Source organism: Bidens hawaiensis, unplaced genomic scaffold (assembly GCF_021521415.1).
Source record: "Bidens hawaiensis isolate Kalapana, Puna unplaced genomic scaffold, B.hawaiensis_p1.1 tig00018846_1, whole genome shotgun sequence".
In the NCBI taxonomy this organism is placed as follows: domain Eukaryota; kingdom Viridiplantae; phylum Streptophyta; class Magnoliopsida; order Asterales; family Asteraceae; genus Bidens; species Bidens hawaiensis.
The window spans coordinates 128,238-153,110 of NW_027492863.1; the positions used below are offsets into that span (position 1 = coordinate 128,238).

General features: G+C 35.0%; 2 protein-coding genes and 2 pseudogenes across 2 annotated transcripts; 1 reads left to right on the forward strand and 3 right to left on the reverse strand.

Moving 5' to 3' along the window:
• Positions 1 to 938: 938 nt before the first annotated feature.
• Positions 939 to 3,925, reverse strand: LOC143557185 (uncharacterized). Its single transcript, XM_077046315.1, has 4 exons — positions 3,609 to 3,925; positions 2,402 to 2,491; positions 2,187 to 2,283; positions 939 to 1,150 (listed from the first exon to the last, which is right to left on the reverse strand). Exons 1-4 carry the CDS (start codon positions 3,826 to 3,828, stop codon positions 1,012 to 1,014), a joined length of 546 nt encoding a protein of 181 aa, XP_076902430.1. The 5' UTR covers positions 3,829 to 3,925; the 3' UTR covers positions 939 to 1,011.
• A 5,842-nt stretch (positions 3,926 to 9,767) lies between these two features.
• Positions 9,768 to 10,295, forward strand: LOC143557186 (uncharacterized; annotated as a pseudogene).
• Positions 10,296 to 12,780: 2,485 nt separating this feature from the next.
• Positions 12,781 to 17,999, reverse strand: LOC143557187 (uncharacterized). Its single transcript, XM_077046316.1, has 11 exons — positions 17,869 to 17,999; positions 16,029 to 16,176; positions 15,854 to 15,925; positions 15,676 to 15,747; positions 15,280 to 15,351; positions 15,046 to 15,189; positions 14,255 to 14,335; positions 13,841 to 13,912; positions 13,676 to 13,747; positions 13,113 to 13,184; positions 12,781 to 13,013 (listed from the first exon to the last, which is right to left on the reverse strand). The coding sequence occupies exons 1-11, from the start codon at positions 17,963 to 17,965 to the stop codon at positions 12,923 to 12,925; spliced, it is 993 nt and encodes a 330-aa protein (XP_076902431.1). The 5' UTR covers positions 17,966 to 17,999; the 3' UTR covers positions 12,781 to 12,922.
• Positions 18,000 to 20,141: 2,142 nt separating this feature from the next.
• On the reverse strand, positions 20,142 to 20,546 carry LOC143557196 (secreted RxLR effector protein 161 pseudogene; annotated as a pseudogene).
• Positions 20,547 to 24,873: the final 4,327 nt, after the last annotated feature.

The window sequence follows — 24,873 nt, forward strand, 5'->3', positions numbered from 1 at the left end:
ATTTTCTTACTAGTTGTCAAGACCGAACGTTAGCCAATCCGTTGGGACTGTTGCCCATCGGGTTATTTTCTTACTTGTTTTCGTGTTTCATGGTTGTTTGGCGGGTCCATCGTCGATTTAGTGTTTTTAATTTTATAAACAACTAGATTTTCATCTCGGCGCGTTGCGCCGGGGCAGCTGGCAAAACCCATACGTTGAAACTCGGGCGTTGGTAAAACCCGAACGTTACGACGATGAGTCGACACGAATTCGGTCAGTACCAGCTTCGTTCGTAACAATATAGACACCATTTGTATAATTTGAGGGTTAAAACCCAAAATATTAATTCGTCAAATTAACATATAAAAGCATTAACATATAAAAAAACAAAATATTTAAGATGATGTTTAGTTGGTTGGCAAACCCAGGCGGTGGTAAAACCAAAGCGATGTCGGTCCCGAGCATTGAGGCGGTAACTTGACACGAATTTGGTCGGTTTTGATTACGTACCTTACGGTACTGGAACTAAAAAACGAAAAAAATAAAAAAAAAACTTGAGATGGACCAACGTGGCCAATTTGGGGGTGGGGGTCGGTCAGTAGCGTTGTCGGTCATGGGCTTTAAATAGAGCCGCGAGTCTGTGCGAATTCGGCCGGTTTCTTTCAGATTTGTTATGGTACTGAAACTAAAAAATTTAACGTTTGATCAGTTTCCATTACGTTTATTGTGGTAACAAAACTTAAAAAATACAAAATTCACCGACCAATACGGTGCCGCCAAGTGGCTCAATAAGCCACTAGCGGCACCAAACTTGTAAATTATATATAGTTATAATTATAATGCTCAAGAAGTCAAGATGTAAAACTGTAAAACTTAACATTTGTCATGTAATCAAGTGATAAGGAAAAGTACAACTAGTCTACAAAAAAAATAATACAATGGTCCAACATAGTCCTTGTTATAAACCATGTTTCCATTAACATTGTTCATGTAATCAAATGATAAGGTACAACTAGTCTACAAAAAGAACTCTTATTCTACTCCGGCCTTCTTTTTCAACGCGGCGATAAACTCGTCCCTTTCTAGTTGTGTCATTCCTTCGGTCGAGCAATCGCCAACTCCCCATTCCGCTCCTCTTATGCAGTATTTATCTTGTATTGATTGTCGATTCCTGAAAATGTCTCACATGTTGAACTCATGTAACAATGATGAATTCATAAGCTAAGTAGCATGAAAATTAACACACTTTTCATTTTGCATGAAAAAAATATCCTTCAACCTAATTTTAATATCTTAAACTATCATATCCTTAAACTTAGAGATGAACAAATTTGGTACCGGTACTGAAATCATAGGTATCTGCATTCTAAATAAGTTTAGGATAAAGTTATTTAGAATGCGGATACCCATGATTTTTTTAATAACTTGTTACCTCTTAGGAGTGATCAAAATTTGATGAAGTAAAGTTGTATGATTTTAAACAAAAATATATATCATTTTATTTGGACCAATTTAGTAGATGACTAGTTACAAGTTTGAAACTTTTTCACAAATATATATACTTTTGACAACTTTATAGTCTTTAATATCTTAAAAGTAGGGGCGTGAACGAGTTGAGCCCGAGCTTGATTGACTTACTATAGCTCGAGCTCGGTTTTTTTCAAGCTCCTTTTTTAAAACTCGAGCTCAGCTCGTGAATTGTTTTTTCAAGCTCGGGCTTGACTCGAGCTCGGCTTGTTTATTATTTATTAATTAAACTATAAATTTTTAATTAATTTTATATATTTTTAGAAAAGCCTTAAACGAGCCTAAGCTCGGCTCAAGCTCGTGTAGTACCTTAAACGAGCCTAAGCTTGGCTCGAGCTCAGTTGTGCAGTATGAAACTAATACATAAAAATCCAAAGAGGTAAAACTTAAAAATAAACAAGGCTCGACGAGTCTAAACGAGTTTCACATACAAGACTCAAGCTTGGGCTCGATAACTAAATGAGCTTCATTTGAAGCTTTGGGCTCGGCTCTTTTCGAGCTTTTTATAGATCCGAGCTTGAGTAGCTCGGTTTGTTTGCATCCATACTTTAAAAGTAGTAAACAAAGTGCATTGCATAGAGAAATGCATACTGTTAAGACTTAACACATTATTCATAAATTATTTTCAACTTTTTATTAAAAAGAAATTTTATATAACTGAGAAATGCATATTGTCTTACTTTTCTTTGTTCAACTTGGATTTTTCAAGCAACTCCTTAAGCAAAGGAGACTCTTTAAATCTTGCATCATTTTCTGCATACCTTTTTTGGTTTTCTTCTGCAATACACAAAAGTTATATATATATATATATAGTTTGTGTTAGGAAACCGGAATGCGAATGTGAATATTTTCGTGTGTTATAAAACTATAAAAGAGTTGGAAAGGAACATGATACCATTGAAGCGAGAGAGTGAATCGAGCTTTGGTAGTTCGGGACCAGGGACTGATTCTATTCCAGGGAAACCCGAGAGTATTCCGGCTTGGGCTATAACCAACATTGCCAAAACAATTAGTCTTGTTAGAGAATCTAAAATAAAGTTTATAAGAAAATGTGTTACATTAAAAGATTGTTACATCAAAGGGTTAAGAGTTGTTTAAAGGAGGCTTAAATTGGCTACTTGTTTTAGCTTACTAGAAACATTTTATGATTTTGTAAACTTTTTATACAAAATTTTCATCTAATCAAGTTTTTTTGACACATGATACGAGCTGTATGATTGGACAAAAAGGTCATATGGGTCCTAGGACTTTGTCAATTGTCACATCAATCATTTATTTGTCGGTCAAACACATTATACCAGTCGTATAATTTTTCCATACTGTCATACAACACATACGACCATTACCCCCCCCCCCTCCCCCGCGGCCAGAAACGGCTAGCCCGAAATTCGGGTTGGTTCTTGGGTCCAAATTCTAGGTTTCGGGTCAACCCGAAAAACCAGAATAAACTTTTAGTTTTAAAATTGTATATATTTTTAGGTATTATATGCTAAGCCTTAGCCGCTGACGTTATCAGAATTTAATCCAAATCGACTGTTCTCATTCCACCTATTATGATCGATTGTTTATTGTTATTTAATATTTCATTTATGAGTAAAAACAACTATAACAGATCACCCTAATCACGACATATTGAAGACGATTATTTCGGTCTTGTTATTATGGTTGAACTTTGTTAAAGTTTATTCCTTTTATGATGTTTTATCGGTTTATTTTTGTTTTGTTATTGGTTTATTTCCATAACTGAGTAAAGAAGAATATGTTGCATTTGAATTTAGCAATGTAGTTTTTTTTCCTAGGATACTAGAAACCCGATTAACCCAACCCAAAAAAAACCCGAACCCAAAGAAACCGTGAGAGATTTGGGTTGTGTTTCGGGTCTGGATTTAAACCTTTGAAACCCGAATAACACCCATAGTTCTAACCCATTAATAAAATATTCATAAATCCAATGATCAATTACATACATGTTAAAACAAAATGAGCCACACATATGTATTTTCAAGATTGGACCAAGGATAAGATAACAATGCTAAAACAACTTATAATATATATATATACATAAAGATAATTTAAACCAATGTGATGAATATTGTATGTACCAGGATATGTTGATAGAAGAAGAGTCATAGAAGCAGCCAAAGGAATAATATTAGACTTATCAAACCAACTTTTTTTCTGCAATATTAATGGTGGTGGTGGTGATGCATGTAAAACATTATTACACGTGTATTTGCTGCCGCGACCGCCAATGATGGCGGTACACGGTGTGGTTAAGAAGCAAGTGTGCCATGTAGGTGCAAATGAAGCAGAAGAAACCATGGCTACTTCTTCACTTCAGTTTGTTAAAGAGTTTAATGAGTGGATGTGTATAGAAATATATAGATAATAAAAAGGTGTAAACCATTGGTTGTTATTTGGATCTGATGTGGCTTTTTTCTATTGGTTGTATAGTTGGGCTTAATTTAAATAGATAGAAATTGTTTTTGTTGGATTATTAGAGGACACATTAAAAAAAACATAGCTAATAATAAAGTTGAAAAAGGCCCAATAAAAAACTGCTCCTGAAAGGAGCCCATCTAACATACCACAAGCCCATGTGGATCAATAACAAGGCCTGTTGAAAAGGCCCAAATTAGGAATCCATTGTGTAACATTGGACAAACTTGATTGCTTGAATATGAGGATTGTTTTGAGAAAAATAATAATATATTATCATATTATCAATAATAGTTTAGAGCTCGTCTATTACACGAAGTGAAAAATATCAATACATAATAATTAAATAAAAAGAAATGTAAAATTATATAACTGGGGTTTGAAAATACATTAGTTATTATTTAATGTAATTAAATTTTCATTGGTTGTTAGTAATTCATCAACGTCAAAGAACGATAACTTTGTATTCAGTATTTTTGGTTTTGTCACTCAAAAAGAGATTGTGGTGCAGCTTGTTGACCACTTATCTGTCTCTCTATTGTAATTGAATTCTTTTATTATAATTGTGAATTTATTTTTCATTAATTATTAAGATATATTAAAATAAATGTGTTTTATTAACAATTAATACTAATATGAGAGAGAGAGAGAATGATAGAGAAAAAATTATATAGAGACGACATGTGATATGGAAGATTTTTATTTGTTATATAACTATAGAAGTATAGATATAGATTAGTTCTTTGTAATATTTAAACCTGATAAATAAGTAACTGATTACGTCACCTAGTAAAATTCTTTGATCACATGTAATATTGCATCGCTTCATGCATCAGAGAGTTGCACATCCCACCCGTTTTTGCATCATAGACTTGTATATTGAGAAGAAAGTAAACAAGATGCTCTAAAGGGGTGACCTGAGAACACACATGGATTGCCAACAAGACTTCACAAACAAAAGTATGTGCATAGGATAGTTTGCACATTACAACATGTCAATGCACCTTTTATATGCAAGTTACAATTCCATCATATGTGTTCTTAGTGTCACTCCTGTAGAGAAATACTCTTGTTGGGTGGTGGTGGAGCCAATGCTTGTATGAAATTATGAAGCATGTAACATAAAAGTATTTATGGCTTTTAAGAGTACTTGCAAAATGCCATATATGTCCTCATCACTACACATAATGTCGTCATCTTAATAATTGGTCAAGGAAAATATACTAAAACATAAAAACTAGTTTATTTGTAACATCAATTTGTTTATTTAAAATATGAATTAACCACTATAGTGAGAACACAATCTATATCTTTTTGGGTAGAGAATATTTATCACCATCCCACCATCGTTTGCCCTCATCACATCCTTCTCAGATTCTAACAATAGGTTGATACGAAGAAAATTTTAATGTAATTTTGAAAAATAAAACATTTTCTTCAATACTGATTGAATTGGAGACCCTTAACACCCTTAGTTTTGAACCGAGTGTCATAAACATTTAAACTCATAATTAGAGGTGTAAAAAACCGGTTTTAGGCAAACCAAACCGAACCAGTTTGGGTTTAAAACCGGTTTCACCCAAACCGGTTCCCAAAACGATCAAACCCGCCTGAAAGGACCGCTTCCCCTTAATATCTTCCAAACCGGTTTTAAAACCAAACCGGTTGAGGGAAACCGGTTTATAAACCGGACCGAACCGACGTGACAAGGCCGACCTATCTTGCTTTTAAACCGGTTTTGACCAGCCGTTAATTAAACTGGTTCAGTTTGGGTTTAAAACCGGTTTTATACACCTCTACTCATAATGTGCTTTTGCAACCGTCATTTTAAAAAATTGGGCCCATTTTGGCCCATTAAAACTACTATTAAACATCGTAACACATTAAGATTACATTAGGCCCATCTAATTTTAACATGTTTATTGTTATCTTAATTATCATCGATCTTTAATACAAAAATTATATGTTAGTACTTTTATTTTAGTTCTCTCTAGAAGGGCCGAAAATCTCTAAGAAGGACTCGAACACACATGGCCCTAGAACAGGGCCGGCTATGAGGCAAGGCCAGTGGTCGACCGACCCCGACCTGACACCATGATATGCCCGAATTTTTACTTTCTTAAAATTATATATATTTTTTTTTGAAAAAAAAAAATGTATTCTTGAAGTTTAAGTTTAAGCCCAAATACTCAACTAAGGCCCAAATTTTTTCTCATTTTCGACCCAAAATTTTTTCACTATTCTCAAAGACGGCCTTACCCTATTAATGACATTTTTAACTCTCAAAACTTATGTTTAATATTACCGCATGTCTCTACTCTCCAAATCATACATAACCTCATTTTTAATCTACGTTTTTTTACATGTCGTTTTTTATATATACTTTATCTATAGTCACATTATTAATATTATTAGTAATAACAAGAAGAAGAAACTCTTTATACCTTCTGATACGCCAAAGAGATTCAATATTTTCAGAATATGTGATTGTAGTTGAACCACGTTTGGTTTGAATGGGCTTTTTAGGAATGTTAAAATTTTATGGAATATGCTATTTAGATGTTGCCGACAGTAGTTCACTAAACAAAATAATGTGCATGGCTTTATATTATAAAAGTTGTCACTTTACTCTTTTGTTCAATAATTAACAAATTGTATGTATTATATTATAATGGGTTCTTACATCACTGGTTCGAAAATTAAATTGGTGTTTAAAATCTTGATAAACAGTAAACAATAGATTTACATTAAATAAACTATAGTGTTAAAATGAGATGTGTCAACCCAAAAAAATGTTATGTTTTGTAACATCCATTGTTCACACCATTTTACAATAATGCTAAGAGTATTCAAACAACAAACCTTAATAAACCGTCTCGTAAACATCAACATTATATTTCAAAATTTTCTTAAAAATCTTCCACTTTTTCTACAAAACTTGTTAAAAAATTATTATAATTATATATGTATAATAGATGTATGTATGCATGTGAGAGTGAGAGAGAAACACTGGATGGCCCACAAACCCCAACTCCACAAACTTGCTTCTCAACTAGAAGTCACTCCAAGTCCATTCATTTGCCACATCATCCGGATATCAGGTTGTGTAGCATGTTGTAGATGCTCTTAAAACTAGTAACCTTTTGAAGGGCTGTCTCCAATAGTGCCACACATATAGGCATGAGATATGCGGATTCACAGTCGTGTACATACATTTACTCCCTTATCATATTTGTGCGATGAAAGTATACAAACTATGAGCCATGCGAGTGTAAAGAGTACATACGTATATGACTAGTGTACATGTGAATATGTTATTATGGGTGTATACAAATGTCGACATACATATGTTAATATACGAATATGATTAAATGTGGTGGTTGCTGATATTCAAAACTATGAAGAAGTTAACTCTTCATATGATATTCTTAAATACGAGATTCACAAGACTCTTGATCCAAATGGGTACATGAGTCAAACCTATTAATGCGGTAGTTGAGGTTCACTAAATAAGGGAGTGTGGTATTTTGGTTATTGTAGATCTTTTTATACGTTGTTCATCTTCGTAGGTTTAATCTTTTAAAAACATAAGACGATAAAACAAAGTACACCTAATATTCGTGAACCCGAAAGATGATGAGTAACGGAAACTCGACACGAGACTAGATATATATGATACAATTATTTAATTGAGCATACGGAATCCAAATTACCCACTAACGCGCTGTTTTTGAGTTTTTTTAAAGGAGGGAAAGGAAAAAAAAAACTAAAGATAGTTAAAAAATAGGTGTTCTTAGTTTTTTTAGGACGGAAAAGAAAGGAGTATGAGGAGTTAGGAGGGATTAAATTAATGTATTTTCCCAATAAGTTATCCTCCCAAAAATGGGATGATTACTAAGGATAACTATTTTTTAACATGGTTATCCTTTCCTTTCCTTTCCTCTAATTTTCTTTTAACTCAATAACACACCTAATTAAAAATTTTTCCTTCCCTTCCCTTCTCCTTTCCTTTCTTTCCTTGGTTAAAAAACTCAAGAACAAAGCGTAAGTGATTACTATTTTTCATAGCGCGATAGGCACGTCTGAATGAAGGGGACGTAGGCGGACGATAAGGTGGCGGACTTTAATACGATGTGTCGTTTTTGTTGATAGGGATGTTCATGGTTCGGTTTAAAGCCATTAAACTGTCAAAACCATTCATCGATATGATTTCACAGTCTGTTTCAAAATCTTGAAACCGTAATAATGGTTTCGTTTACGATTACCATATCGCAAGATTATACTATTTATATTGTAAAATATATTTCATATTTATATAAATACATTTGTGGGCTTGTAGCTTAATAATTTTGCTCCCAACACAAGTTACAGAACCAGTTCTCGGCCCACTAATAAATTCTTGTAGTAATAATGCGTTCAAGTGATATTTTTTTATAACGGTGACTTTATTGTATTTGTGCTACCACACTCTCTAAATTTAAAGAGTCGTGTTATTTCATTTTGATCAGACTATGTTGTCTTAACCGACCCATGCTGGCTTTCATGTTTGGCAAACGAAACCATATCGTAGGCTGCCACTTGGTAGTCGTTGTGCCATCACAAGAGCATAACTTTCTAGCGTAACACACGGTGAGACGAAAACCTGGGTGGGCTCAGGGTTCAAACTGACAACCTTTGCACAAGACCTAACTCAAATCCTTTATTGTCAATATTCACTCAAAGTGACACAAGTGAGAATCGAACTTGAGTCTTCATTGGAGAACCAAACCTCCTAACGGCTACCATTAGGCCACAAGTGAGAGATAACTCGATAATGCATCCAAGTGATTACTCTTATTTTTATTTCATTTTGTATTTCAAAATATATTTTCAGATATGTGCAATGTTGTAAAAGTAGGTCTACAAGGCCGAGTACTCGCTACAAGGTATGGTGCCGAGGGGAGTTTCTTTAACTCCGCCTAGTTACTAAAAATTGGTCAAAGTTGGTCAACATTAACCTGAATCACATCTAGTCGGTTAACTTGGGTCTATTTTGACTTAAAAAATACAACATAATTCGTATTTTTATAGTATTAAGAACGAATATCATTATTTTTAATTAATGATTAACATTTTTTAGAATAATTTAGTGTTTAAAAATGTATTTCTCTTATTTATATTGATATCCATTTATTTTGTTACAAATATTAGTAAACTTTTGATATTTGAAATATATATATTACCCAAAATATAATTTTCTTTATATTTATCATGTCCGAGTACTCTCCGAGTACTCCCTCCAAGGGGATCAGTCGCCTAGGGACCGCCTAACAACTTTTACAACATTGGGTATGTGACCTAAATTTTAACCTTTGATTTGTGTTCTTGGGAAAAATTTGTTCAGCCTTAACCATCATTATTTAGATGAAATTTGTTTGGCCAGTTGAATCGATTTGGATGGTGAACCGGTAGCTCGTTCGGTTCGATACCTGATATTTTTTTCTTAAAAACATTCAAGAAACCCTTATTGTTTGACTTAAAATGGTCAAATATATTTTTTGCTTACACTTCAATGACACGCATTCAACACCATTCGTGGTGGCCACTTGTAAAGCTAAGGCCCTGCCACGTTACAAGCAATCCAAACCAGGCCCCACAAACATATCCATCACAAAGTGGCCGACACAAAATAATATCAACTAACATTTAAATGACCAGACCATTATACCCTCACAAACTCACCCCACAAACCACACACCACCTCTTTTCCCAAAGGACAAATCCGTCAACACCTCATCTATTTAACCCCTAAAATGTTAAATCCCACCCCAACACAACAAATATCAACATCCAATTTCTTAAAAAAAAAAAAGAAAATGAGTTCATTCTTTGACAACATTAAAAGCGCCGCCGCCAGCGCAGTCACTGGTGGCGACGACAAAGAAAAAAACACAAACCCTGACCAGACATCAAACAGTGACCTCGTGTCAAGTGCCAAACTGGTTGCTGAAGCAGCGTAGAGCGCTGCCAGCAACCAGTCTGACAAAATTGACAAGCCGAAGGTGGCTGGCGCCGCAGCCGGCCTCCTCGACGCCGCCAAAAAATACGGAAAATTTGATGAGACTCAAGGGGCTGGCCAGTATTTAAAACAAGCTAATGATTATTTACACCAGTATGAAAAGTCCGGTACTCTGGCGGCGGTGCTGCCGGCGGCGGAGGAAAAAAAAGTTGACGCGCCACCGGCTGAGGAGGAGAAGAAAGTTGACGCGCCTCCGCCAGTGGAGGAGAAGGAGGAGGGGGGAAGTGGGTTTGGGGCCGCGGACGCTTTTAAGGCGGCTGGAAGCTTTTTTAAGTAGAAAAACAAGAACTATGTCGATTTTATTATCGCATTGTTGACTTGACACCGTGTTTTACTTGTACATTGTTTAAAGTTTTATGTTTTCTATATTAATAATTGTGAAGTGTGATTGTTATTAACTAATTTCGGATTGTGACTTGTGTGATTGTTGTATAAAAAAAATGGAATGTGGCCTAACATACTTGATTTTTATAATTATTTATAGAAGTACTTTGGATGTATAGGATGGTGTAATATGGTTGGTTAAAATTTCCGTCGAACAGGATTGAAAGCTAAAAAGTTATTTTGATTAACCGGTCAAATAGATATTTTAGTTGTTTTGATGAGATTGGCCGAGCTGGTCGTAGGTGATGCCCAACAACCCCATACCACATGTTCATAATCACTCGTGTTACGAACATGTTTTTAGTATGAACGATTGCAAATGAAAAAATATGTATACGAAATTGGGTAAAGGATCTAATGCATATGGCTCTTTAACGTGCAAAATGTATGGAGTCCTTCTACGCCATGGTTACGCAAGAAGTAAGAATTAGGCATAGAGTAAAATAATTACGCGTGAAATAAATTATTTTAAAATAATTACGTATGAAGTAAAATAATTACGAAAGTAGTAAAATAATTACACGTGACAAAAATTATGCAACTTATAAAACAATCACGCAACCTATATTTTTTATGTGTTTACAATTATGCCACCGCATTTTTGTTATAAGTGAAATCAAGAGCCATGATTCTTTCGTACGCTTTGCACGATAAGTAGCCTTTGTATAATAACATTTCCCTGTAAATTAAAGACCTATAAATTAGTTTAAAATATGATGACATCAAACACTTGCATGTATTTACATATGTTATCCAGAAAATTTCGTAACTAGTTATTTATATACCGGTAATCCACTGCACAAAGTACTATAAAACATCTCAAATGTACACGCTAAATACGATGGTCATCTTGATATAAGTTAACCAAGTACTTTTGCTAAGCCACGTAAATAAATATCAGTATATCACATTACATGTTACACATGTGGTTGTGTTACAAAGCACCAATGTAATATGTAGACATAACATAAGTATTTTTGTTAAACCATATAAAATATCATGTCCGCATGTGATCATGGTCGGCACAACTTTAAATTTGTTTTCGTATATGTCAAACCAATTGCCTAACTATCTTACGAAGTATCGTCGTCACGAATTAAATGATGATGTTGCTCGATTATTTCAAAAAAACACTGCCCTCCTTTCATTCAATCTTCAATTGTCATCGTCACAATAGAGACAACACCACATATATAAATATAATTAATTTTTGTGGGTCTGTTAATTGTATTCGGGTTGTTTAAATTAGCAGGTGATAGCAAAACAAATAAATACTGATATAATTTTTTAAAAAATTCAAAAACTCATATATAATTGTATTACAACTCTTTAACCCGTTTACAACTTAATTATAACTCTGTGTCAGTTTATCGCTTAGACGACATGTTTATAAACCCAAATCCGTTTAACATGTTAAATAAAAGAGTTGCATGTATTGTATTTAGCCTAAGATTTTTTTTTTAAGTGTAGATGTTGGATTCCAATGTACCTCAGCCAAACCAAGGTGAACTTGATTGTAGATTTTTTTTTTCCCAATTTCATTTTTAGTTGATTCAAAACTATATGTCAACTTCACACATGTCCAAGTTGACATTCATTGAATGGAAGTATAGAAGCCATAATTAATATCCTATATCTTCATATCATCACTAGAGGTGCACAAACCGGTTTAAAACTCACAAACGGTTCGGTTTAATCAACAAAAGTCAATACTGATTTATGATTGGTTTCTGTTCGGGTTAAAACCGGTTTCTTACCATGTTACGATCGGTTTGGTTCGGGTTTTGATCGGTTTTGGTTCGAATTTTGACCGGTTTCGGTTCGGTTAACCGGTTTGGAACCAGTTTTGATGGAGAAAATTACAAACGGGTTCCAAACCGACGGTTTCAATCGATTCCAAATCAGTTTCTACATAATCAGTTTCAAACCAGTTCGGTTTTTGGGTCAGTTCGGTTAATCAGTTTATTTGCCCACCTCTAATCGTCACAGAGAGAACGTGTATGCTTTATTTATCACAAGCCAACGGAAATTGAGAATGTAAAAAAACCCATCACTTTGCAAAATGTTCTAAAGACATTATATATTGAGGTCCAGACACTTACGGTAAATTCAGAGCCCGCCCAACCTTTTTAGAACCTAAAGCGAAACCAGAATTTGGGCCTTTCCGAATTTCATTGTTACAAAGCAAAACAACTAATCACGAATATGTTTTTTTCAAATAACTTAAGAATCATTTTTACCATTCAGTAAGTTTTTTATCTAACTTAACTATTTTAATAAAAATTATCTTTGATAACCAAAAATTTCAAAACTATATAATAACAAAACTCGTTTCGAATATACATAAAACTACAACAAAACTTCACCATACGTTCAAATCGCCATTACAAAAGAGACAGTAATCCCCATTTGGGACACGACAGAGAAGTGGTAGATTATCATAACAAAATTTTGATATTCTTTTATACTGTTTTGCTTTTTCGGGAATAAATAATAAAGCTAATAACACTCGAGTAAACACAACAAATTAGGCGACTAAAATAAGAAATCCGAGTCTGATAATTCGAGTACCTTGTGAATACCAATCGGGTTCACACCGGGTCGGAATGAATTCCCTTCTATGTATCTGCAAAATAACACAAAAGTAAGCAAAAATTCTCCCATTAAACTGATTGTGATAAAAAAAAAATAATAACAAATAAATAAAAAACGAGTAAAGACTCACAGTTCTTTTAGATACGGGTGCTTGTAGAAAGCCTCGGGAATTCTCCCACTAAATTGATTGTGATCCAAATACCTAACAACAAACTCTTCGATCAGATCAAGCAGTACATTTTTTTTAATATTTTAATTCTATGTTGTAAAACTTGCTAGGCCGGCCGACCCCCTTGTAGAGAGTACTCGGAGTACTCGGCTTGTACTCGGAAATGATAAATATAACATAAAATAATTATTGGATATTCTATATATGTTAAGACAAGCATAATTCACGTCAAAATATAATTTATATGAAAAAAAAAACATCATTAAAAAAACATGTTTTCTTGTTATTTTTAATTTTTTACTACCAAAAAAAAAAGTGCCCGAGTTAACCTCGGAGTCTGAGTACTCTGACTTTTGACCGAGTTGGGCCTTGGCGAGTAATGGTGGCCGAGTTAAAAAAAGGCGGCAAGGTTGATGTCCGAGGACCTTGGAATCACCGATTCCAAAGCCTTGGAATCCGACTTTTACAACACTGTTTTAATTAAATAACTAAGACAACGTATGAATAGATTTGGGGACACTTACAAGTAAGTTAGCTTGGGGATGTGAGCGAGTCCAGCTGGCACGATCCCTGACATCTTGTTGTAAGATAAGTACCTGAAATCATCACCACCATTATTGTCAGGTTCAAGAAACTTAGAAGAATACATATTATTGGACTAAAAAGTTGTTTGAATAACGAATACTTACAAAATTTCAAGATTAGTCATGTTTGCAAGCTGCGCAGGAACTCCTCCGGTTAAATAGTTATTATTTAGATACCTACAAATTCCACAACGGTGAACAAAAGCTATTAAACATTTGTGTAAATAGTGCAGGTGGTAATTGTAACCATTTTGTATGTGAACTTGTGAATGACTCGAGATTTTGGTTTATTTTTATCACACACGAGCCAGAATGGACCAAATTAAAATATTCGGTTAAAAAGGATACGAGTCAAACGGATCGAAAGTTGTCAAAATAGATTCAGATAGTAATAACATAGTTCTTGTTATCATGTTTAAGAAACCGACTATTTATAAAACGACTGGTACCAAAGAATAATATAGTTTTTGCCATCACGTTTAACACACTAAGTATTAATCAGAAGCATAAAGGACATACAGATTGCGAAGAACCGGAAAGCATCCTTCTATACGTATCAGTTCCCTAATAGTTCCAACCAAGTGATTGTTTCCAACGTCTCTACAAACACAATTTCTTGCCACGTCAGCATCATTCAGGTTCCCAACTTTAACAAATACTTCCCCGTCTTTTTTTGGAAAAAAAGGTCCACAAATGATTTTGTTGATTCAAAATTTCACAAAGATTGTATATATAAGCTAACCGAGCTTTCAAAAGTTCTTGTTAAGACTACTTGACTATTAAAACTGTTTTCAGAGGTCACCCAAGTAGGCAAGTATCAATCTGGTTTTGTTTATGTCGATTCCGACAAAAGACTTGCAAGAAATTTGTAAAATGAAAACATCCTTAAACTTGAAGCTTTTGTCACGTCTAGAGTTGTAAGAATGACAACAACGTGCCAGAAACTACTCAAAAGAATCAACTCTAAATGAACTGTCATAACATATTGAGTAGATGGTGGGGCGTTTTTGTCATTTTGCAACTCTAGGAGTGACAAAAACTTTAAATTTAAGAACGCTTAGTCCTTTAATAACTCTTCGAAACAAACGAAACCGAATTAATACTTGGGTGGGCTCTAAAGTTGTTTAAATAGTTAGGTGGCGTTAATAAAAACCTTTTAGAGTACTTGGGTGGCCAATGTATACATTATTTTATCACATGCATAAAGAGATATTTTTCTAAGTTTTCAAGGGAAATAATGAAAAATAAAGTCATTGAGTGGACTACTTTTTAAATGTAAGTTATATGTTAGTAAAAAGGTTGAAATGTACAGGTGGCGAAGATTCCGCAAGGTCCCTAATTCTGCTGGAATTCGCCCAATAAAGCGATTTTCATGGAGATGAAGATATTGTAGATCGGGAAGATTGGCAAGTTCCCTTGGGATTTCACCCTTAAAGCTATTAAAACTCAAGTACCTGAAGATGTACCAGTAACTAATTCAATATGTGTTTTATTTTAGTTTGATGTATAATAGGCCTTTTAAGAAAATGGTGCAAATTACTCACAGATGCGCCAGTTTCTTCAGTTCGCCTATTTCAGGTGGGATTACATCCTGCAGCTTGTTCCACCTCAAATTACTGGAAAGATGACAAATAGTTTAATGCGAGTGTTTGATTGTTAGCCAATACCTAAAAGGCCCTTCAATATGGTCCAACATCAATCTTATTATGTAACTATTATGAGTATGTAATTAACTACTAATAGAACCAAAAAGTAGCTTACCCATCATATTCAATCAAAGTTTAGATTACAAAGCATGATTATCGTGTTATCAAGTTTACTAAGGTCCATTAACCGATTTGATGAAATCAGAAAGTAACATTATGAAGCTCCCTTCACTAGCAATATACCTAAAATTCACAAAATGATCTAATACTAAAGAATCAAGTGAAGAAACATACAGTACTTTAAGACGCTTCAAACGCCCGATTTGAGGTGGGATTGGTCCTGTCAGCTTATTGTTGTGAAGATCCCTATCAAGAAAAAGGTAAAATAAATAAATAAATACTTTATCACACAAGTCACAAGCACAATAGTTAACAGTTTAACACTACAGTAAGATCTAGAAGAGAGTCTTACAGCCTTGTAAGATCTAGAAGATTGGTTACAGCAGTAGGAAAGGGCCCGATAATTGAAACCGCATATACTTCTCTGAAATTTACATAGTTGGATCAAATGTAGACAAATTCAGATAAATTGACATATTCATAAACTGGTAACATGATAATAGAAACTAATATGAAATTATACTTACAGTTCGGTAACTACTCTATAATCACCTTGTGTGGAGCAAGTGACTCCAGACCACGCTGGTAAATCACCATCTCCACACGGATCATCTCCAACCCATGCATACACCACCCTCCATCCAAGAGATGCTTTAATTTCATTAAGTGCTTTCACTACAATAAAAAACAAGTACTATTGATTAGCCCCAACAAAGTTTACCATAATTTTCTCGAATCAAGTTTCATATCATTATTAATATGAACCAGAAACGAAAAAAAATGCAAGGATTTGATAAAACTTTCTTAAAGCAGACGCATAATCTTTTCGTAAGAACTGTCACTAGAAGAGTGCTGATTCTCAGCACCTAAATCTTATAAGGTCATATTTTGGACTTCAATTCCATGGTTAATAGGGATGCAAATGAGCCAAGCCGAGTCGCTTGCGAGGGACTTGAGATCAGATCGATAAAAAGCTCGAAATGAGCCGAGCACGAGTCTCAAATAAATATCATTTAGTTATCGAGCTCGAGCTTAAAGCTAAAATGGCAAGCTCGTTTAAGCCCGTCAAGCCTTAACGAGCCTTGTGCATTTTAAGTTTTACCTCTTTTGAACTTCTTTTTATTAACTTCACATCGCACAGCCGAGCTCGAGTTTGGCTCAAACTCGAGCCAAACTTAAGCTTGTTCAAGGTTTTTCTCAAAACATATAAAATCATTATTATTACCTATTTGTTTTTAGTTGATATTTCCTTCTACAGTTTCATACCTATGACTTTAGAGCTGGGTGTCTCTCTAGAAGCAACCTCTCTATTCTTCGGGATAGAGACACGGTTTGCCTACATCCCACCCTCCCTAGACCCTGTTAATAGCTCTGCTATTGGTGGGATTTTACTAGGTATGATTGTTCTTGTTGTTGTATATAAAAATCATTAAAAACGTACAGAATTAAATTAATAAATAACAAAAGAGCTGAGCCGAGCCCGAGCTTGAAAAAACAACTTCGAGCTTTAGAAATATAGCTCAAAGCGAGCCGAGCCCGAGCTTGAAAAAACAACTCACGAGCTAAGCTCGAGATTTAGAAATAGAGCTCGAAACGAGCCGAGCCCGAGCTTGAAAAAACAACTCACGAACTGAGCTCGAGCTTTAGAAATAGAGCTCGAAACGAGCCGAGCCCGAGCTTGAAAAAACAACTCACGAGCTGAGCTCGAGCTTTAGAAATAGAGCTCAAAGCGAGCCGAGCCCGAGCTTGAAAAAACAACTCATGAGCTGAACTCAAGCTTTAGAAATAGAGCTCAACGCGAGCCGAGCCTGAGCTTGAAAAAACAACTCACGAGTTGAGCTCAAAATTTAGAAATACAGCTCAAAACGAGCCGAGCCTGAGCTTGAAAAAACAGCTCACGAGCTGAGCTTGAGCTTTAAAAATAGAGTTAGAAACAACCTGAGTTCAAGCGTAGTCAAGCTTGGGCTCGGATCGACTCGCTTACACCCCTAACCTAGCTAACGAAGCAAATTTTGTTAAACCGCAAACTGATTAAACCCAATTACATATTTCAACTTAAACTTGTTCTAGCAATTGCACAACAGTAAAAGCTCTAACCTAATGAAACTTATTAATATCATTTAATCCTCACTAATTAACCAATGCTAAAATCATAACCAAACTGCATTCAATTTCTACAGCAAACCATAACATCTAACTATCTAACACCAATTCAATCACACAAAGCAATAACATCCAAAAATTAATCAACAAACAGATGCAAATTCAACTACACATCAATCTGCAATAATAAAATACACAAAAACCTAACCTAATTAAGTAATAACGTACTCGAACAGTAAAATTATAACAGAACTGAGAAATTACCGTCACGTTTTAGCGTTTTACCGTCAACGGAAACAGTTAAAACGCAATGAAGCAATAGAATCAACGAAACCGCTGTAAATACACGAGCACGCGTCATTTTAGGTCAAGTTAATTACGATCGAGTTTTGCTTACAGTTATTCAAATCTTCATTCGTTTGTTATTTGATAATTGGTTGCGTGTGTAATAATTATATAACGGTAATAAACTGAGATGCGGATTGATGAAGGTTGAATGAGAGTGAGATGAGATCTGAGTTTAGATACAGAGAGAGTTATGATTAAAGGTGATCCGCAACTGATCGAGTTTGGATCGATAAAAAGCTGAAACTAGTAAAGGTTTTTTAGTTTGTTGGATTATTAAGCTCGAGTCTTGTATTGTAGGGGAGCAACGGCTCGTTTAAGTTACACAGAGTTCGAGTTCGGCTTGTTTCGAGCTCAATTTAAAAACTCGAGCTCGGCTCTTGAGTAAATTTTCAAAGCTCGAGCTTGGCTTGTTTAATATTCATAAGTTACTTTTATACAATTATTATTATTTTTATATATGTTTTTTGTTATAATTTTATGTATAAAAATATATATTATTTAGTTATTTTTATTTATTTTTTTTATAACATTATATATATTAATTACTAGTTATTAAATATATGTTTTACAAACTTATATAAATAACCGGCTCGAGCTCGATAAATGACGTTCAGGATCGGGCTCGTTTATTAAACGAGCTTACTTTTATGTTCGAGTCTGGGCTCGTTTGTTAAACGAGCTTACTTTTAGCCTCGAGCTAGGGCTCGATTATGTTTGGCTCGATCAAACTTTTTAACGAGCCGATCTCAAGTAGCTCGTGAGCACCTCGACTCGTTTACACCCCAACTTGTATGCAAAGCTCATTTACCTTTTTTGTGTTTCTATGTATTAGATTTATACTACACAACCGAGTTCGAGCCAAGCTTTGAGTTGTTTAACGTGCTACACGAGTTTGAGTTGAGCTTAGACTCATTTAAGGTTTTCCTCATAATATATAAAGATAATTAAATATGCTTGTAAATTAACTAATTAATAGTGTAGGCGCAGAACTCAAGCTTTTTATCTTTCAAAATGTGACGGCAACAAAATTCTTGATGGCTTTGGATTAAGAAATGTACGCATGCCCAAACTAAACAACACTAGAAGGTTACGTGTATACGGGAGTGTCATAGATGAAGGTTAAGTAAAATGTGTAAGAAAATTGTTGTACGTGGTAAAGTAAAAATACTTGTACATTTAGCTTTAAGATTGCATATAAGATTGTTTTGTAGCCATTTACTTCACTTGTTTTCAAACTTTCATTATATATATGATCAAACATTTATATTGTTGATTAGTTCTTCATGTATGTAATAGAATACATGGATATTATAATAAACATACAACTAAAACATACCTGTCACAGCAGAGAGAGAGGCCACGGCTGATGAGAACGATCCAGACGACATGACAGTCAGCTTGGTCGAGTTCCCCTTTAGGATGTATATTAGTGATGGGGATTAAGGTTCTTGAGAAACCGAATAATATAGAGGGAGAGAGAGGCTCACGAATTATGTGAGGGTTTAGGGTTAAGTTATGTGATGTTAATTAGTCTCTCCATATTTATACACATCCAAGGGGAAACCCTTGATTAGCAAGAAAGGGTAATTTGGTCCATTAACAATTACCTAGCTAATATAATAATAAGGTATAATTTAATTAACTTTGATCTATTATAATATAAATGATCATGTAGGCCATACATAAATATACATATCCATATATTTATTCTTACATTCTCCCACTTGGCCAAATAATCATTTATTATGAGCATTAGATTAGTCTGCAGATTTTAACACTCATTTTAGCTTTAAATTTAAACTGGAGCAGAGAAATACAGTCATTGAATTGAACATCAGCTCAAGACCCTCCATTAATCACACTGCAGAACATATTAAGAGACATACAAAATCAAAACTGAGGAAATGTTATTAAATAAAATGTAAATAAGTACAATATGCAATTAAATAAGGTCTTCAGTAAATCCCATATTAGCAACATGTTCTTCAAAAACTTTAGGTGGGAGACCTTTAGTCATCGGGTCCGCTAACATATTATGTGTACTAATATACTCAATACAAAGTTTATTTTCCTCAACTCGTTCACGAACGAACAAATACTTTGTATCAAGATATAAACCAGCTCCAGTCGAACTGTTACTGTTCGAGAAATTAACGGCAGCTGAATTATCACAATAAAGTTTCAATGGTCTAAAAATAGAATTGACTAATTTGAGCCCAGAAATCAGATTTTTTAAGCAACATTCCACAGCAGGTAGCATTATAAATGGCTATATATTCTGCCATCATGGTGGAGGTAGTAGTTAACTGTTGCTTATGACTCCTCCATAAGATGGGCCCGCCTGCTAACATAAAGATATACCCTGAAGTGGACTTCTTGTCATCTTTGCATTTAGCAAAGTCATAATCAGAATAACCTACCACTTCTAAATTGTCACTTCTTCTATAAGTCAGTTTGTAGTCTTTCGTCCTTTGAAGATATCGAAGCACCTTCTTAGCTGCTTTCCAGAGTTCAAGGCCAGGATTAGTCTGATAACGGCCTAACATTCCAGAAATATAAGCAATATCTGGACGAATACAAACTTGTGCATACATAAGGCTCCCGACTACTTATGCATAAGGTATCAATCTCATTTGCTCCTTTTCAACCTCTGTTTTCGGATATTGGAATGCCCCGAAAACGTCTCCTTTAACTACAGGAGCCGCAGTTGGGTTACAATGTTGCATTTTGTAACGAGTAAGGACACGGTCAATGTGGGCCCTTTGAGATAATCCTAAGATTCCTCTGTGTCTGTTTCGGTGAATTTCGATGCCAATAACATAAGAAGCATCTCCGAGATCCTTCATGTCGAAGTTATGCGAGAGTAATCGCTTCGACTCATGCAACATGTCTAAACTATTACTTGCCAATAGAATATCATCTACGTAAAGGACAAGTATAGTAAACTTACTCCCACTCATTTTGAGGTAGGTGCATTGATCCACTTGATTCTTTGCAAAACCTTGTTTCTTCATGACTTCATCAAACTTTAGGTACCATTGACGTGATGCTTGTTTCAACCCATATATTGACTTCTTGAGCTTACAGACTAGATGTTCTTAACCTTCAGGTTTAAAACCTTCAGGTTGCTTCATGTACACCTCTTCGTCTAAAGTGCCGTTAAGGAAAGCGGTTTTCACGTCCATCTGATGCAGCTTTAAATCAAAGTGAGCTACTAGGGCCATAACGATCCTTAATGAATCTTTTCAAGAGACAGGTGAAAAAGTCTCTTGATAGTCAATTCCCTCTTTCTGAGTGTAGCCCTTTGCAACCAATCTCGCTTTATAGCGTTCAACGTTCCCATTTGGATCAAGTTTTGTTTTGAACACCCATTTACATCCTACGGGTTTGACACCGTTGGGCAATTCTACCAAATCCCAAACGTCATTTTTCCTTATGGAATCAAGCTAATCAATCATCGCTTTATTCCATTCAGAAGACTGATCACTGCTCATGGCTTCATTATAAGAGATAGGATCATTAAGCTTTCCGGCGTCAGCTTCAGTCAGGTTGGTAACATAATCATCAAAGTTAGTAGGTCTTCTAGACCTAGATGACCTCCTGGGTTGATTAGCGGGTTCAGCATTGTCTTGGTTTTGAGAGTTTGATGTGTCTTCATTTTCTGTGATAACGGGTTCTGAGTGTGGAGAAAGTGGTGCAGAAGGTTCAATTGCATGGGGTACAAGAGGAATAGCCGGAGTTACAATAATCGACGAGTCACCCCCCTCATCTTGTATTTCTTGCAATTCTTCATAAGGGTTAGTACTGCTCCCACTGATCTTGTAATCCTCCAGGAACACGGCACGCTTGGTTTCTACGATACGAGTGACATGGGAAGGACAATAGAAACGATAACCCTTTGAATTTTCAGGATACCCGATAAAGAAGCAGGTAACAGTTTTAGGGTCAAGTTTCTTTAGGAAAGGGTTATAAAGTTTTGCTTCAGCAATACATTCCCATACTTTCATATAATTAAGACTCGGTTTCCTTCATGTCCAAAGTTCATAAGGAGTTTTAGGGACAGACTTAGAAGGAACTCTATTGAGTATATGAACGGATCCTTATAAGGCTTCAGTCCAGAGAAATAGAGGTAAATTAGTGTTGGCTAACATACTGCATACCATATCCATAAGGGTTCGATTTCTCCGTTCAGCGACACCATTTTGCTGAGGAGTACCTGGCATGGTATATTGGTTCACGATCCCATGGCCCTTACAAAACTCATAAACTGGACCAGGGGCCTGACCCACATCAGTATGTCTTCCATAATATTCACCTCCTCTATCTGATCTGACAACTTTTATTTGACGATCTAACTGTTTTTCAACTTCAGTTTTATAATCTTTAAAAGTTGTTACAGATTCAGATTTTTCTTTAATGAGATACAAGTACATATATCGGGAATAATCATCAATGAAAGTGATAAATGAAGTATGTCCAGTTATGCCAGCAATGGGGTAAGGACCACTAATATTAGTATGAATGAGTTCTAATAAATTAGAGCTCCTAGTGGCGCCTTTCTTATTTGCTGATGTCATTTTGTCTTTAAGACATTTGACACATGTTACAAAATCGGCGAAATCGAGATGTGGTAAGACTTCATTCTTCACGAGGCGGGCTAACCGGTCTCGTGAGATGTGGCCTAAACGTTGATGCTACAACATAGAAGAAGTCTCTAAGTCTCGTTTCTCTTTAATCTTTGTGAGTGATTCATTAATATTAAATGACAACAAAGATTTAGAAAAATTATCATCTAGTTCTAATCTATAAAGACCACCATCCAAAAAGCCATAACCAAACACTTGAGAATTTAAAGAAATAGTAAGTTCGCCACGACCATGAGAAACATCAAAACCGTCCATGTCTAACTTTGGTCCTGATACAAGATTTCGAGTAATCTCAGGAATATATAAGGTATCATAAAGTTTAATACATAAACCAGTTTTCATTATTAATTGTAAAGTTCCCACAGCTTTGACTTCAAGTTCGTTATCATTCCCAAGTCTTAGTGTTCTTGGTTTCTTTCCAGCTTCCTGATTGAAAGGAATCCCTGAGTAGAATTGGTTACATGAACCATAGAACCAGAATCAAACCACCATGTATTAGCAGGAACAGCTAAATTATAGGACTCAAGTATCATAAAGAGATCATTACCTTTCTTAGCCAGCCACTCCTTAAAGTCTGAACAGTCCTTCTGCTTATGAATATACTTCTTACAGAACTTGCAGAAAGGCTTTTCAGTGTAGTTCTGAGAGCTGGTTGAGGCATTTGTATTATTTTTCTGAACTTTAGCAAACTCCTTTCTAGGATTAGCGTTCTTCCTCTTCTTGGAACTGGTGGCAAGGTAAGCAACTTCATGTTTGTCCATCTTCATACGCTCTTCCTCTTGCACGCACATAGCGATCAGCTCACTCATAGTCCATTTGTCTTTCTGGGTGTTGTAATTGATCTTGAAAGCTTCATAGGCAGCTGGAAGAGAGGTCATGATGAAGTGCACCAGAAAACCGTCGCTGATCTCCATGTCTAATCCCTTCAGCTTATGGGCCATGTCGTTCATCATCATAATGTGCCCACGAATGCCACTCCTTCCATCGTACTTAGTAGTCACCAGTTTGAGAATAAGAGTACTAGCATGCGCCTTAGATGTTCCCTTGAATTGTTCCTCCACAGAAGCCAGATAGGTTTTAGCATTGTCAGAGTCTGGAATGGATCCTCTTATGGGCATGCTAATGGAGTTTTTCATAAGCATTAGAGACATGCGGTTGCATCTCTTCCATTATTCGAAAAGTAAGTGCTCGGCATGAGTGCTATTATTGGTTAGTTCTGGAGGTTGATCCTCGTTTAGAGCAAAGTCGAAATCCAGGAAGGCAAGATTAAGCATAAGAGAGTCCTTCCAGGAAGCAAAGTTATCTCCAGTTAATGATGTGATTCCACCATTCGGAGCTGTTATTGGAATTTATATGAGAATGTTAAGATACTAAACTAGAAGGAACTTAGAGTGAACTAGGGGCAATTTAAACTAATGCAGGCATAAATAAGAACCATTTAAATTATGAAGCTGTGATAATAAATATCTATTATTAACATCAAAATAATAGATTAATGTAATTAATAAAATTCTACTTAAATAAAAGATAAATCACCTTTGGGCAGAATTAAATTTTACTTAAGTATATGTGCAAAACAATTGTAACACATCACCTTTGGGCAGAAGTGAAACAACCATTTTAATTATGCACGAGTTAGTTTTGCTTTGATATAAATGCATCGCATCACCTTGGGGCAGAAATGATACATTAAAATCATGTTTAAGCTAAACTAACATAGCTTGTATTTAGTCTTGAATGATATGTTAGATGTATCACATCACCTTTGGGCAGAAGTGTATATCATCATTCATTCAAGTTAAGCTTTTTATATGTTTTGTAAAAGTGATAAATATGAATTTTAAGTATTTACAAAACACTGGTTTAGTTAATAGCAAACAAAATGATTAGCGCGGATCGAACTTTGGTGTTTTCGGAAACTGTTTTAGCCATAAACACATCACCCATAAGTTTATGAACAATTAATAATGATTAATCTGAATTCTTTAGGGATTGTTTGTTTATCCAAGATTTGATTATTTTCAAAGTAATTCCTTTATTAGGTTTACAAAATTCGAAATATCTTGGTCTAAATCTTAATCAAAATTTAGTAAAACATTATAACAATCCAGATATTGAACCAGATTATACCAGATTTTCGAAAACTGTTATGAGCATGAATAATCATTAATTTATCAGATTTCGAAAAAAACTGTTAGTTTATATCAGATGCGATTTTTAAAACCGAAAAATTGTTAGGGTTTCTGTCATTCGAATTTTAATAACTATAATAAAA